The sequence below is a fragment of the Saccopteryx leptura genome, chromosome 7, assembly GCF_036850995.1.
Source record: "Saccopteryx leptura isolate mSacLep1 chromosome 7, mSacLep1_pri_phased_curated, whole genome shotgun sequence".
Classification (NCBI taxonomy): domain Eukaryota; kingdom Metazoa; phylum Chordata; class Mammalia; order Chiroptera; family Emballonuridae; genus Saccopteryx; species Saccopteryx leptura.
Window position 1 is genome coordinate 60,568,950 of NC_089509.1, and position 15,987 is coordinate 60,584,936.

The 15,987-nt window shown below is 40.7% G+C and overlaps 1 protein-coding gene across 5 annotated transcripts in view; it reads right to left on the reverse strand.

Annotated features, from left to right (window-relative positions):
* Positions 1–6,371: 6,371 nt before the first annotated feature.
* The window catches only part of WIPF1 (WAS/WASL interacting protein family member 1), a 134,336-nt gene continuing 124,720 nt past the window's right edge, over positions 6,372–15,987 (reverse strand). For all 5 annotated transcript variants that reach the window (XM_066345166.1, XM_066345167.1, XM_066345165.1 and 2 more), the window contains 2 exons: positions 13,500–13,613; positions 6,372–9,402 (listed from right to left, as the gene is read on the reverse strand). In XM_066345166.1, coding sequence (XP_066201263.1) covers positions 9,347–9,402; positions 13,500–13,613 — 170 coding nt within the window. In that variant the 3' untranslated portion in view covers positions 6,372–9,346. The remainder of the gene's footprint in view (positions 9,403–13,499; positions 13,614–15,987) is intronic.

Sequence of the window (15,987 nt, forward strand, 5' to 3'; positions counted from 1 at the left end):
CCATAGCTTCTTCCCTTTTCCAGTCAAAGTTGTTAGTGCATCCTCCCTGGGGGAAGGGCTGTTTCTGATACCCTTCATAATGTCAAGAGATTTACACCAGCTAGAATCCCTGCTGCTGTTTTCCTTCCGTTACAGCCATTTACTTGAAGTCATGAGCTGCTTAAAAAATTCTTAACATCCAACATGATGCTTTTCTGTATTTCTTTGTGGCAGAACTATGATATTTTGATAGCTCTATGGGTCACAATTATATGTCAGAACTCACCATAAAATGGTAAATGGTGTAATGACAATACGGAGAGAGACCATGTTGCAAGCAGACTTAATTCAAGATAACACAGTAGAACACCCACTTCACACAGAGAGCTGAAGCCAGTACTGGGTAGTGTTGTCATTACACCATTTTTCATTGGCTGAGAGGGTAAGGTAGCTCTTAGCATGAGAGAGCTGTATCGCAGAGTTTGGTAATAGACTATTAGATAAATAGAGAGAGAATTTTATAGGGAATATTTTAGAGACAAATAACATTCTAATGAATCAGCATGCATGGGGCAATATTAAATGAGTCAATGAGTATGACATCTTGTGGTTTATTTTTTATGTTATTTCATATATTCTATATATGAATATATTCTTTTTAAAGGCCCAAATGCAAGAGCAAACATTTCGAACAGTGGATCTGAATCCTGAATGTGCATCAGAATGACCTTTAAGCTTGTTGAAATACAAATGCCCTGGATTCCAAGAGATTTTTATATTTTTATATTGGTAGGTCTGGAGCCCAGGAAGCTGTTTCTAACAAGCACTCCAGGTGATTCTGGTAAGATGAGCCTTACCTTTTGTTCTGAGAAACAGTGACAATCTAACTCAGGAAGAGGAAAGTGAATGAGTGTCCGATGGTAAAGCTCGGCCAGTTTCGCAGGAGTTGTACCTGCTTTGGAATGCATTATTTCAAGCTTTTGAGTAGCACATATATTCTGCCTAGTTCTAGGGTTATTTGTGTATGTGCCTCAGTGCTCCGCAAAGACTGTATATTCAGTTGGGCTTACCCTGGTCCTTCTCATTATTGAGAAGGTGCTCAGTAATACTTGTCAAATGAATGAAGGCAATAGGGTAAAAATGCCATTCAAAGAGAATGATTGAAACAGTCAGAGAGAGTCCAGTTTTGGCCCCTTTCACCCACCAGCTGTGAGACCTTTGAAGTCTCGTCTTCTCTCAGTGCCTGAGTCTAGCATTTGTAGCATGGGAGATAAATTTCTTCCTCTTTCTCAGGGCTGCTGTGGGGTAACGATGAGGTAATGTATGTGAAAACACTTTAAAATTGCAGACCTACTTCATTTTTTTTTTTTTAACATAACTGTCTTCTTGTTCTAACTCCATTTCTCCTACGAATGAGTGCTAGGTTGTATGACTAGCAAAGAACACAAATTTTCATTCTGGCCATTATGGAAAAGCAAATCCTGTTATTCAGAATTTAAAATAACCACTTTACTTTTCCAACTTCAAGGAGAGGAAACAATCAATTAAGTACTAAAAATTTATAATATAAATGGAAGAAATACCTTTCAGATAATGAAGGGAGATACACAAGAGACCAAATTAACTGTTCACACTGCAGTGTAACTCGGAGATAAGGACTTGGAAGTCTGCAAGTGTTTAATGAAATGTTTGAATTTTAGTGGCTCCCTTGAGATCACTTAAAAGGCAGCAGGTGTCTGATAAGATGAGCTGAGAGGTACAGGTACATAATATCCCTTTAAAAACCTCAAGGTAGGAATTACAACCACCTCTCAAGCTGTAAGGAACCAAAGAACTGAAAGAAATTAGGTCACTTACCAGAGGCAATGTGATCCCGGTGGTAATCACTGGTGTACTACTAGAGCCAGTCCATAGCTCAGTGAGGAAAGTAAGGACATTGTACAGTGAATTCCATGAGCTGTATTTGTTCAATTGAGCCTACTGTGTTTTAATCTAAGATTAGATCTTTCCTTGTTTTGGCTTATTAAAATGTCCTTGCCTTTTTTTCTTTTTTCTTTTTTCTTTTTTTTTTTTTTTAGAGAGAGAGGGAAAAGGGAGGGGGGGAGAGAGATAGAGAGACAGGAAGGGCGAGATGAGAAACATCAACTCATAGTTATGGCACTGTTAGTTGTTCATTGATTGCTTTTCATATGTGCCTCAACCAGGGGGCTCCAGCCAAGTCAATGACCCCTTACTCAAGCCAGTGACCTCAGGCTCAAGCCAGTGACCTTTGGGCTCAAGCCAGCGACCATGGGGTCATGGCTATAATCCCACGCTCAAACTGGTGAATCTGTGCTCAAACCAGATAAACCTGCATTCAGCTAGCAACCTCAGGGTTTCAAACGTGGGACTTCAGTGTCCCAGGTCAATGCTGTATCTACTGCATCACTAATTTCAAAAATGTCAATATATTTTTAAATTGACAATAATATTATAACTCTCTATTCAAATTTATTTATTCAGCTTTGAGTCTGAATTCTGGATCCATTCAAGACAAGTGGCTTGAGGCAAATTTCGAATCCACTCAGATTTTTATTTCTCCATGTGTAAAGTCACAAAAATTAACAATATTTGCAAAGACCTTAGCATAATTTGTAGTACATAATAGGTGATCAATAATTGGTGGTGGTTAGATGAAGAATAAAGACAATATGCAAGTGTTATCTAGGTAAGTAAATTAAAGTATCGATGTTATAATATTGTTTTCACTACTGTGTTTGATGTTTTTCCATTTATTCCATGGTGGCCTCATTTGGACCCTAGCCATGACTTTGTTTCAAGAGGAAGTATAAACCGAAAGCACCAAGGCAATTTCCCTTTATACATACAGCCAACCCAAGACTCCTGTGTCAGTCATTAGAAACCTTCCAGCCGGACCAGGCGGTGGCGCAGTGGATAGAACCTCAGACTGGGATGCAGAGGACCAGGTTTGAGACCCCGAGGTCGCCAGCTTGAGCGCGGGCTCATCTGGCTTGAGCAAAAGCTCACCAGCTTGGACCCAAGGTCGCTGGCTCGAGCAAGGGGTTACTCGGTCTGCTGAAGGCCCGTGGTCAAGGCACATATGAGAAAGCAATCAATGAACAACTAAGGTGTCAAAACAAAAAACTGATGATTGATGCTTCTCATCTCTCTTCGTTCCTGTCTGTCTGTCCCTATCTATCCCTCTCTCTGACTCTATCTCTGTCCTTGTATTAAAGAGAGAGAGAGAGAGAGAGAGAGAGAGAGAGAGAAACCTTCCAGAACCAGTGATACAGAGTCATATTATGCCAACTGGCTGAAGTTCTTGTTGGATATAGACTTTAAACATATACCCTTGGTTCTAGGACTAGTACTTCCCTATTGAATAATATGTATCTTTTATTTCCAATACTTACATCGTCATCAGTGTTTGTTGACGATCTGAATGAATAAATGTGAAAATGAATCTTAGGGAATACAATAGCTTCATAAAGCATTAGGTTTCCCCAATTATCTGCTGCTGTTTGTTTAAGAAACCTATATGACAGGTGACTTTTAACTTACTAACTTACTAAGAAATACAGCAAACAGGAAAAAAGGGAGCTCCTCATTATTAAAAAGCGTTTGTGTTAAGTATGTGATGGACACTCCAGGTGTTCCGACAGGCATCTTCCTAGTCCAGATTTAAGCCAAATTTCAGCTCATTGCCTAATAACATCCCGGCTGTTTTCCTATGAATTCTGTAATTAAAATTTGTCAGACTCCTTTGACTGCATTGAAAAAATGTTCCTGAATATGGCCTAGCTTTGATGGCAAAAGCATTAGGAAATGGAATAGAACTAATTCATTGAGTGCCTGACAAATGCCACATATTTTGTGTATTTATTTAAGCTTCGTAACCATTTTGCTGTTGAGGGAACTAGAGCTCAGGGGGCTTAAGTAAATTTTCTGTGGCCTATGGACAAGTGGCAGAGGATTCAGAGCCAGGTTTGTGTGTCTAGGGCTCATTCTGACTCTCTAACTTGTCATTTGTCCTTTTCTTTCCAGCAAATGTGAAAGACACATAAAACAGATTGTAGCTAGAGGTAGGAAGGACTAAAAGAACTGAGTGTGGTGTGGTGGAAAGTCATACTGCTTGTCTATCAGTAGTATGTGATTTGGGGCCTTAAGTTACCCAACTGTAAGGCCACAGAGTTGGACCAAATAAACTGAGTGGGGACCACGCAGCCCAGTTTGCTAGGGCAGCTGCGATTTATACCTGCTGTGCCAAGGGACCTGTTATTAGCACCCCCTTTCACTTTTAAAAGTGTTTCACTGTAGATCGTAAAGTCTAAGGTCTCCCTATTCATAGGATTCTTTCCAGGTCTCAACTTCTATAATTTCCAATTGAATCTAATAATTTCCTTGATGACTGAAGCAACGTGAATTTTCATTTCCCAGGCCTGTGCAGTATCAGGGACTGACAGCACCTGAGGTGACTTGGTCTGGAGGTTGCTTTGCATTTCTTTTTTTTTTTTTTTCCTTTTTCTGAAGCTGGAAACAGGGAGAGACAGTCAGACAGACTCCCGCATGCGCCCGACCGGGATCCACCCGGCATGCCCACCATGGGGCGACGCTCTGCCCACCAGGTGGCGATGCTCTGCCCATCCTGGGCGTCGCCATGTTGCGACCAGAGCCACTCTAGCGCCTGAGGCAGAGGCCACAGAGCCATCCCCAGCGCCCGGGCCATCTTTGCTCCAATGGAGCCTTGGCTGCGGGAGGGGAAGAGAGAGACAGAGAGGAAAGCGCGGCGGAGGGGTGGAGAAGCAAATGGGCGCTTCTCCTGTGTGCCCTGGCCGGGAATCGAACCTGGGTCCTCCGCACGCTAAGCCGACGCTCTACCACTGAGCCAACCGGCCAGGGCTTGCTTTGCATTTCTGATAGGGATATTTTTTCTGCTCGTACTGCTTTCCTTGAAAACTACACTAGTAAATCCCCTTCTAGTCAATTTGGTTCCAGTTAATTTGAGATCATTATATAAATATTTGCTTCCAGCTTATACTAATAGTGGCTACCAGTTGTTGAGTCCTTAGAGAAGTCAGGTTGAGTGCATTATCTCATTTAATACGCTTGTTGTTGCTAAAAGATAAGCTCACTTTCCACATAAGAAAACTGAGGCTTAGAAAAGTTAAGTGACTTGCAAGTAAGAGATGGAGCCAGGTCTTCCTAATCTTTTAAACATTATACTACACACACATACACAGCTGATAAATTAAAAAAGTATCAGGCCTCCTAAATTCCCATTGGCCTTTCCTATTTTTATCAGTGGCAGTGCTACTCTGTAATTTCTTTTCTTTTTTTTTTATTCAGTGAGAGGAGGGGAGGCAGAGAGACTTCTGCATGCCCCGGACCAGGATCCACCTGGCAAGCCCACTTGGGGGGGTGATGCCCTTCCCACCTGGGGTGTTGCTCTATCACTCAGGAATAGCACCTGAGGCAGAGGCCATGGAGCCATCCTCAGTGCTCGGGGCCACCTTGCTCCAATCAAGCCATAGCTGCAGGAGGGGAAGGGAGGGATGGAGAAGCAGATGGGTGCTGCTTCTGTGTACCCTACTGGGAATTGAACCCAGGACATCCACACACCGGGCCAATGCTGTACCACTGAGCCAATCGGCCAGGGCTGCTACTCTGTAATTTTATCTTCATTGCTTCCACCATACATATTCACTTTAGAGTAGAAGCATCTACCTCAAATAAACAGTTAACAGATTTTGACAAAGAGGTTTTCAGGAAAAATAAATAAGGTGTCAGAAAGTGGATGCAATGAATAGTTATTTATTTATTTATTTTTATTATTTATTTATTTATTTATTTTTTTCATTTTTCTGAAGCTGGTAACAGGGAGAGACAGTCAGACAGACTCCCGCATGCGCCCGACCGGGATCCACCCGGCACGCCCACCAGGGGCGAAGCTCTGCCCACCAGGGGGCTATGCTCTGCCCATCCTGGGCGTCGCCATGTTGCGACCAGAGCCACTCTAGCGCCTGAGGCAGAGGCCACAGAGCCATCCCCAGCGCCTGGGCCATCTTTGCTCCAATGGAGCCTTGGCTGCGGGAGGGGAAGAGAGAGACAGAGAGGAAAGCGCAACGGAGGGGTGGAGAAGCAAATGGGTGCTTCTCCTGTGTGCCCTGGCCGGGAATCGAACCCGGGTCCTCCGCACGCTAGGCCGACGCTCTACCGCTGAGCCAACCGGCAAGGGCCATGAATAGTTATTTAAATAGACCTTCTTTTTCTTCTTCTTCTTCTTTTTTTTTTTTTAGAATGTCTTTCTTTACCAGAGTATAGAACAGAAAACAGACACTTGTTTTTTTTGTTTATATTTACACAAACAATAATAGTTAAATAAAAACCACCAGTTGACACTCATATCATTCTGCTTTTATTTATTTTTTGTCTGGCTAACTCACAAAGATGCAGATGTCTTGGATTGACTCTATCCCACCATTTAAACTTTCCTGATGACATAGATGCCAAAATGAGCATGTATACATAGTCCAGTGGTATGAAAAACATTTTTTTTCTTTCTTTACAGTCCCTGAATATAAACAGGGAAAAATTAATTTCATGCCAAGAAATTTTGGGCACTTTAACAATCATCCCGTTTCTGCTACTAAGATAACAAAATTGGTATTACAAGTTAAAATATAAAAGTCTAACAGTTTTTACAAATATGCAAATAATCTGCTACTCAGACATAAAATGTTGATTTCTTTCAAATCACAAAGTAAGGCACCATTGGATTAAACATTTTTCTCGGCTTTTACTAAATAAAATGCATAGTGAAATAAATACTGAACATTGAATTTTTAATACTGTAATACATTTCAATATAAAATGATATGTGAATGTTAAAATACTGTATTGCATTTTGAATATGTTTACCTGGAAATTTGAAGGGGAAAAAAACATGTAAGCTTTGATTTCAGGGAAGAAAATGATTCATTTTTGTGATTTATTAGAGTTGAAAATTTTAGCATAGAACTTATTCAAAGTTTTTGAGGCAATTAGGTTGCTAACTATCAAAGTAAGGATGTAAGTGTATTAATGAAACATTCACTTAAAAAACACATTCTAAAACATCTCTGTCCTGGGTGAAGAGTAACCCTGTTTCAGGCCTTGGGATGGTAGCTGCAGAGCTGGACTACATCAGGAAATCGGCCACTCTTCCTGCCCCTTACAAAATTCAGACCCACTCTCTGTGCGTCAGACCTTCTCTGCCATGTTTGCTAGGAATTGAAGCGGGTCATTACAGTTTCTCATAGGAATTTTAATCAACTGTTGTTAAAGAGTGACATCTGATCAAAGAATCCAAAATAAAACATGCTATACTACCAAAATATGAGCAATAATTTTTTTTTCTTTTGTAAAATACTTTGCCAACCTTGTTACACTTTTATATTTCTTGATTCTTTGGGTAAAGGATCCCAAGTGCCTGAAAGACAAATGAATGGGGGGAGGGGGAGGCAAGTTCTCTTATGTTTTAAGCCCAGGACTTCAGCAAGAAAAGTTATAAAAATACAATATATTCAAATGGGTAACATCATAATTTATTAGACATCCCATTTCTTAGAACTCTAAGTTCTTTTGCTTTTATATAAATGAAACAATCATTTCTTCTATAAATAGGAATGCTTCTTTCAAAATTTTCTTTGGGTTGATTTCTTATTAGCGTCTCCCAGTAATACATGAACAATACACTGAAACCACGATACTAAGTTTAGGTAGATATACATACACATATGTGACCGTGTGATTTTAAAAAATAAGTAATGGTAATTTCAAACATAATCAACCATATAAAATATCTAAAAGGAAAAAAAATTTTTTTCCAACTCTACCGCTAGATTTAAAAGTCCCAGTAAAATCTGTAAACAAAATTATACAATAAAAGGCAAGGCTGGCTCTTCCCTATGGTCCTTTTGGGAGCTTTATTTGCATAGATCCAAGTAAAGGCTTCTCAGGGAGAGTTTCAAAACAAATTTCCTCCCATATCCAGTAAGAATTTCTTTCTCTCAAACCCATAAACAACAGATTTAGATTTTTAGAATTTTGCCCATCAACCCAAATCTGATCTCTTCTTCTGAATTTCTAACTTGCTACCTTTCCCTGACTTTCCCCCCACTACTGAGCCTATGAGCCTCTCCGCCCTGAGGAACAGCTGGGAGGCTACCTCAAACGTGCAAGGCAGAAATCCAGCTGACAGGTGAGCTCCAGTCAGCTGGTGCTGAGCCCAGAAGCCCCAACAGGCTTTCAGTTTCTTTCCAATGGCTTTATTCCACGTGACTGTTAAACCCCATCCGAGCAATTTCTGACCTTGGTACTGTGAAGCAACACTTGTATACAGATATTAAGGGAAGAGGGAAAAAAAGGGAGCAAAATTTAAGATCAAACTGTCTGCCAGACAAGGTGTTGGGTTCTAACTTTATTTTTAGTTACCTCTTGAATTGCTAAAGCTCATCTTGCATTGTTGCTTTTTAAACAAAAGGTTTTGCACTGGCCTCTGTCTTCTAGGCCCGCACTCAGTCCAATAGGTAGCCGCCAGCCACGTGTGGCCATCGAGCCCTTGAAATGTGACTAGTCCAAGGAGAGATGCACTTTAAGTTTTAGACACAAATCCAGATTTTGAAGATTTAGTACCAAAAAAAAAAAAAGTAAACTATCTCATTAATAATTGTTATTTTAATTGCAGGCCCACATGATATTTTGGATAATATATATTAAAGTTAATTTCACCTATTTCTTTTTTTAATGCGGCTACTAGAAATATTTAAACTGTCTATGTGGCTCACACTATATTTCTATTGGACAGCCCTGTGCTAGAGCCTGCCTCAGACTGCCAAAGATTATAATCTATAACCGCAAACATTTTCATGTAAGCCCTGGCTCAGCAACTAACTTGCTTAGGTGGTCTGTGGTTCGTGGAAACAGACAAGAGGCCAAGCATCTAAAAAAGGCATGGAAGAAAGCAGCTCTCAGGGACTTTAATCTTATCTGCAGCAAATATGCAGTGAATGTTTGAATTTGGTTGGTTGAAAGCTAGGACACAATTCATCTCTGCCTACTTGCCATAAAAGCCAATGACCTCCAAGCAGTCAACACCGCTCGGCTGCAGCTGAAGCGAGCAATAGCTTTAAGAATATATACAGAATAAAAATATAGGTGTATTTCTTTAACGATTCCCACCCTCCACACACATACTCCCACATCACCTTCCCTTCTTCTCCACTCCCAGTATGAAGGGACCAGGGGAGACAAGGGGAGGAGGCGTGCAACTCTTGATAGCAACCACAGAAGTAGCTCTCGGGCCCGGGTGGAGAAGAGCGGGCAAGGATCACCTTGGGATGGGAGGCAGGGGCGGGGCACCCCTTTCTCTTCGGTTGGATCCACCTTGATGAAAAAATGGACAAAATATAAATTTTGGTTAGAAAGCTTCTGTTCTCACTGTAGACACTCAAAGATGTTTGCAAAGGTATCCATCTTACATCTGATGACCAAGCCTGGAAATAACTGGCCACATGCAGCTAAGACAGGAGAAGGGAAGAAGCAAGTAAGGAGCTGAACAAACATTACCAGAGGACGACCCACCCCTGGCTACTGAGTCCTTGCATTAAGTTAAGAAAAATTTTTAAAATTGCTTTTCTTCTTATTACATACATAGTGTGTGTTTATTATAGGTTTTAAAAAAAATAAACGAGTAAAAACAAAACAAAAAATTCATCCATGCTGGCACTACCGAGAGATAATCAAAAACATTATTTTCTATATATAAACAGTTCCCTTTGTCTTCCAAAAATTGGGTCATATATAGTCATTTTGAATATCTTTCAAAGTCATTATTACTCTTTACACATATAATATTAATGACCCTCTGCTTTCTATTTTACAGGTTTACTAGAGTTTATTCATCTAATCCCCTTTTGTTTGGCATTTAGGCATCTTCTAGTCTCTAAATAATGCATTTTTGATAGTAGTTATCCTAATTGGTGTGAAGTGGTATTTTCTTGTAGTTTTATTTGTATTTCCCTAATGATTAGGAATGCTGAACATCTTTTCATGTGTTTATTTAATGTCTGTATATCTTTTTCATAGAAATGTCTAATCAAGTATTCAACCCATTTTAAAAATTGGGTTGTTTGATTTTTTTGTTGTTAAATTATAGGACTTCTTTATATATTTTGGATATTCTTTTTTTTTTTGTTTTTTGTATTTTTCTGAAGTGAGAAGTGGGGGGCAGCAGATAGACAGACTCCTGTATGCGCCCAACTGGAATCCACCCGGCATGCCCACCAGGGGGTGATGTTTGGCCCATCTTGGGCGTTGCTCTGCTGCAACTGGAGCCATTCTAGCGCCTGAGGCGAAAGCCATGGAGCCATCCTCAGCGCCTGGGCCAAACTTTGCTCCAATGGAGCCTTGGCTGTGGGAGGGGAAGAGAGAGATAGAGAGAAAGAAGAGGGGGAGAGGTAGAGAAGCAGATGAATGCTTCTCCTGTGTGCCCTGGCCGGGAATCGAACCTGGGATTTTCACACGCCAGGCCGACGCTCTACTGCTGAGCCAACTGGCCAGGGCCTGGATATTCTATATCCGATATATGATTTATAAATATTTTATCCTATTACAGGGGTTGCCTTCTCATTCTGTTGATAGTGTTATTTTTAAAACTATGCATATTTGTGAGCTATCCAGGTTTAAAATCCATTCACAATTTTTGAATTTATTTGTCCCACACACATTTTTCTGAGGATCTTACCATTGTTAGGCATAGGGCCAGATACTCAGATGCTTAGGCATGTCACCAGAGGGCACGTGTGAATTTAGCATGTCTACTATGGCCACTGCTCTGAGATGCAGGTGGGCTGGCACCAACAGATTTCTCAGCAGACAGCTCAATGGCAAACCTAAGTTGCCCACTTTGGGATTGCTGAGATAGAACCAAATCTCTGAGCAAGGAGAGGAGTCAGAGGAAAACACTAGCATTTCATTACCTTGCCTGTTCATCTTACCATTCCAACCAAGTCTGTCCTTGGGTAGATATCTGAGGAAAGACTCATCTGGATATAAACCAGCCATCTTTTATGGCTCCTTGACTATCAACTACCATACCACAGTTAGTTACGAAACAAGGGCTGGCCTTGTGCAAAGCTTTACTTAGGTGGCACTATTCAGGGCTGCCGGGGGCCTGACAAGGCTGCGAGCCTGGAGGCCAAGGTGGCTACTGCAGGAGCAGAATAAAACCATTGGGTAGGACTTTATGTGTTCTTAGAGAGATGATCCTTTATCAATATAAAACATTAAAATGCACAATGCTAGAAATTTAAGGTAAATCCACAAAAACAGTTTAGGGGGCAGTGGAAATTAATTCACCAATTTAAGAAACATTTTTAAGTGTCTACCATGTGTCAGGCTCCGTGCCACTCGAGGAAGATGCAATAATGAGCAGGACATCGTTCCCGTCTTTAAATCTCATACAGTCTCAGAGACAGGAGGTTGGCGAGGAACTGTGGTCAGCTATTAAATGAAAAACCAGAGGAGCTGGGAGACGGTGCTGTTACTGACTTTAATATGTATATACATACATACAGGGGTGGGCAAAAAGTAAGTGTATCATGCCATTCTTTTGAGTTCATAAAACTGTTGTAATAATCATTACCTGTATGTCTTTTTTTTTCCTTTTTTAAAAATTTATTCTAGAGAGAGAGGAAGGGAAAGAGAGAGACAGAAAGATCAATCTGTTCCTGTATGTGCTCTGATCAGGGATCAAACCCATAACTTTTGCATTTTAGGACAACTCTCTAACCAATCGAAGATTCCAGCCAGGGCTATATGTCTTTTTCCAGATGAACAACTGTAAACCTACTTTTACCCACCCCTGTATGTATGTATGTATGTATGTATGTATGTGTGTGTGTGTATACATACATACACACACATATAACATTTAAATTAGATTAAGAATACATATCAGAAATTAGGAACATGCACACAACCACACAGAACTCAAAGGTATTTGTTCCATGTGAAAACTTATTTTTCACCAAAAATTTCAGTCACCACTCTTGTATGATAATTTTCATTATAATCATACCATTTTTATTAGGCATCATCTGAGAATGCAGTATTGCACACAAATGAATTTTCCCAGGAAGCGACTTCTCCTTTTAAGCAGCAATATTCTGTTTACTTCTGTCATTTGTTACTGGAAATTTTCCTAAAATATTTTCTAATTCTTTGAAATCTTCAGCAGAGGACAAAGCACAATTTGACTGTCCCAAATAACCCAACAGAGACATCTGGTGTTGTCCTGTGCTGTCATACACAGCACATCTCTGTGTTCCTGTCTCCTCCTCTGCCACCTGTCACTTCTCCCTGAAGTCAGTGATTTTGCTTCTAACCCACGTTAACTTCAGCTAATATTAATCTGCTCTGAAGCTGGGAACCAACTAAGAATTAAGACCTATGTGCAAAGAGTCAGTATGCTCTGAGTATGTGTAAGGAGCTCCGCTGGGCAGTGAGGTCCAGGCTGATGCTATCTGACATGCGCAAACACTCTTCACACATTTCTGCTTTGGGAGTTTGGTTTGAAGCTGAGGCTCTAACAAGACTGAGCCTCATCAGTGATACATGTATATTTCATGCTAATTCTTTCTCAGTTCTCTACATTTGCTGCTGTAAAATATTATTTTTTCTATTCCCTCTTCTTGTTCACATTTTTTTCCAAATAGTAGAAAAGTGACTCACTTCTTATGGTAGCATTACATTTATTAGCAACCCCCCCCCCCCCAGAAACCTAAGTGTCCAATAATGGTAAACTAAGTTATTATATGCTGACTTGATAGAAATCTGTATAATAAAAATCATGTGATAAAATAGGGAAGTGGTTACTAAGTATACAACCCTCCCCACCAAAAAAAACTATACTCTATAATTATAACCACATAAATTAATCTGAATTAGATGGATAAAAATTAGATGAGAACTTGGTAAAATAAAGATGTTTATGTGGAGATATTATGGGTACACTTAAAATTTTCACGTAATGCTCTGTAAAGCCATAATTATATTTAAAAGATCAAGGCAGTCACAGGAAGTTTTTGTTATAACTTAATAAGATATTCTGCCAGTCTCAAAATTAATAGTAATAGAAAGAAGATGGCTTTTTTGTGTCATCTTAGGAAGATCAAAATGGGGGATGAGTGTCTAAACAAGCAAAATGATAAACTCTAATCCACTAGCAACCCAAAGTATTATGGGCTTATAGTAGTACCTCAAAGAATCCTTTCTCATATGCCTTCTGGATTATCTCTGTTTTCCTCACTGTGTAGAAGGGGGAATTTACCAAAGTTTAGATGGCTTCAAATCCTGAAGTGACTTCTCTGAAGTCTCCCCACTTTAGGCAAGAGGCCTGGGTTTCCTATACACCTCTCAGTTGTACATAACCCAGGCTATTCAAGTAGGAAGCCGCTGCAAGCCCTTGCAGAAATACTCACTCCGGCTTTCGTTTCTTGCCAATTTACTGGGATAACTTTTGGTTGTTGGTACATATGGCTCTGGAGGTGGCAAATCAGAAATCGGGTGGAAGAAGAATCTGCTTTCCCACTCATCTGAGGGAGAGAAACAAACACTATCTTCAGTATTAAGACAATCTGCTATAAAGACATGTAATGAAAGGCACAGAAGGAAACAGAACTGAAGAGATGGCTTCTAGTTTTATGTCTAGAAGTTTAGAGAAAAGCTGGAAGCACCAGAAATGGTACTGATGATCGCACATTAATAAATATACTTGTCTGGCAATCACACCAAAGCTACATCTAAGTGATTTTAACTAGAGTGACTAGGACCCAGCCAGTCCCTTGCAGGAGCTGGGGGCTAAGGCTTGGGACACCTTTCTCAGTGGTGGGATTCAGCTGGTTCGCACTGGTTCGGCAGGACCAATACCTAATATTTTTGTTGACTTTGGCAAACCGGATCGGTTGTTAAAATGGCACCTGTAATCAGGGTTCTCTCTAAGGTGGGTGCCTGGGCAGCCACCAATGTGGAAATCACAAATTTACATTCCTTACTCTTTTTTAATGTCCATCTGTGCAACAACGTATGTATGTTCATTCCGACCATAGATGAAAAAAAATTGCAAGTGAGGATGCCAATCAAGAAGCAATATGGAAATACCTTAAATAATAGTTTTATTGTTTTTTGTCAGGCATTATTTAATATTTTTTCATTAATATTTTAAAACTCTTTCTTATAACAATATAGTTTCGTGTAGCCCTTTTATTGTTCTTATTTAAGTATTAAATGCTTGAAATAATAAACTACCTTTTGGTATATCGTTTTTTTTATCCTTAAACAGTCAGTAGAGCAGAGAACCAGTTGTTTAAATTATTTGAATCCCACCACTGACCTTTCTCAATGATTTCTCTCACCAGTAGAAGGAATACCTGGGACCTTCTGAGAAGAGAGGCAGAGGTAAGTTGCTTAATATCTGTGGGCCATTGGGCCTCCTACCCACAGCAAACTACTCAGAAAGGTAAGCTACAAAAGTGGTTCTTTTCAGAACTCTGGTATCTCTGAAAGGGTAACCAAAATGAGACTCAAGGATTAGAGACACATGATCTGTCTTTTTGGAAAGTGGAAGAGAGGGATTACTATTTTTAATTCAAAATCATGGTGGGCCCTAAAATGGATAGATCAGCAATTCTCAACCAGTGTGCTGTAAGAATTTTCAAAACATACAATAATACCTGACTATTTAGTCAGGGCCACTGACCTCTTTTCCTTTAGATTGTCAAATAAAAAAAATACAACAGCTAACAGAACAATAGCCATCTGGTGTGAATGAATCAAAATTAAACCTATTTTGGCCCTGGCAGGGTGGCTTAATGGATAAAGTGTCACCCAGAGCACCAGAAGTTGTGGGTTTGACCCTGTGTCAGGGAGTGTATGAGAAGCAACCAATGAATGCACAACTAAATGGAACAACTAAGTGAAACAATAAGTTAATGCTTTCTCTCTTTCTTAAATCAATGGGAAATTTTTTTTCATTTTTCTGAAGCTGGAAACAGGGAGAGACAGTCAGACAGACTCCCGCATGCGCCTGACCGGGATCCACCCGGCACGCCCACCATGGGACAATGCTCTGCCCACCAGGGGGTGATGCTCTGCCCCTCCTGGGCGTCGCCATGTTGCGACCAGAGCCACTCTAGCGCCTGAGGCAGAGGCGACAGAGCCATCCCCAGCACCCGGGCCATCTTTGCTCCAATGGAGCCTTGGCTGCGGGAGGGGAAGAAAGAGACAGAGAGGAAGGCGCGGCAGAGGGGTGGAGAAGCAAATGGGCGCTTCTCCTGTGTGCCCTGGCCAGGAATCGAACCCGGGTCATCCGCATGCTAGGCCGACGCTCTACCGCTGAGCCAACCGGCCAGGGCTTTTTTTTTTTTTTTTTTTTGAGAAACAGGAAGGGAGAGACAAGGTGAGAGAGAGTGAGAAGCATCAGCTTATAGTCACTTTCTCTTTAGTTGTGTAGTGAGCCTCTCATACGTGCCTTGACTGGGGCTGCGCCAGTGTCTCTTCGCTCAAGTCAGCGACCTTGACTTTTTTGGGTTCAAGCTGGCGACTTTTGGGATCATGTAGACAATCCCTTTGCTCAAGTCAGTGACCTGGTGCTGACGAGTCTGCATTCACAGTCAGCAACTCTGGGGTTTCAAACCCATGACCTCAGCATTCCAGGTCAATGCTTTATATACTGTGCCACCACTGGTCAGTCAAAACAATGGAAAAATTAAAAGAAAAAAATTAAACCTATTTTTTGTCATATCAGCAAAAAAATATATTTTTTGGTGTGCCACAGTATTTTAGTAATTAGTTCATGTGTGCAATGAGATGAAAAGGGTCGAAAACCACTGAGATAGGTAGAGCAGCGCAGAATGGGACAATGAGGGCCATGCAAACGAGAAATGTTAATGCAAACACACAAACACGTTT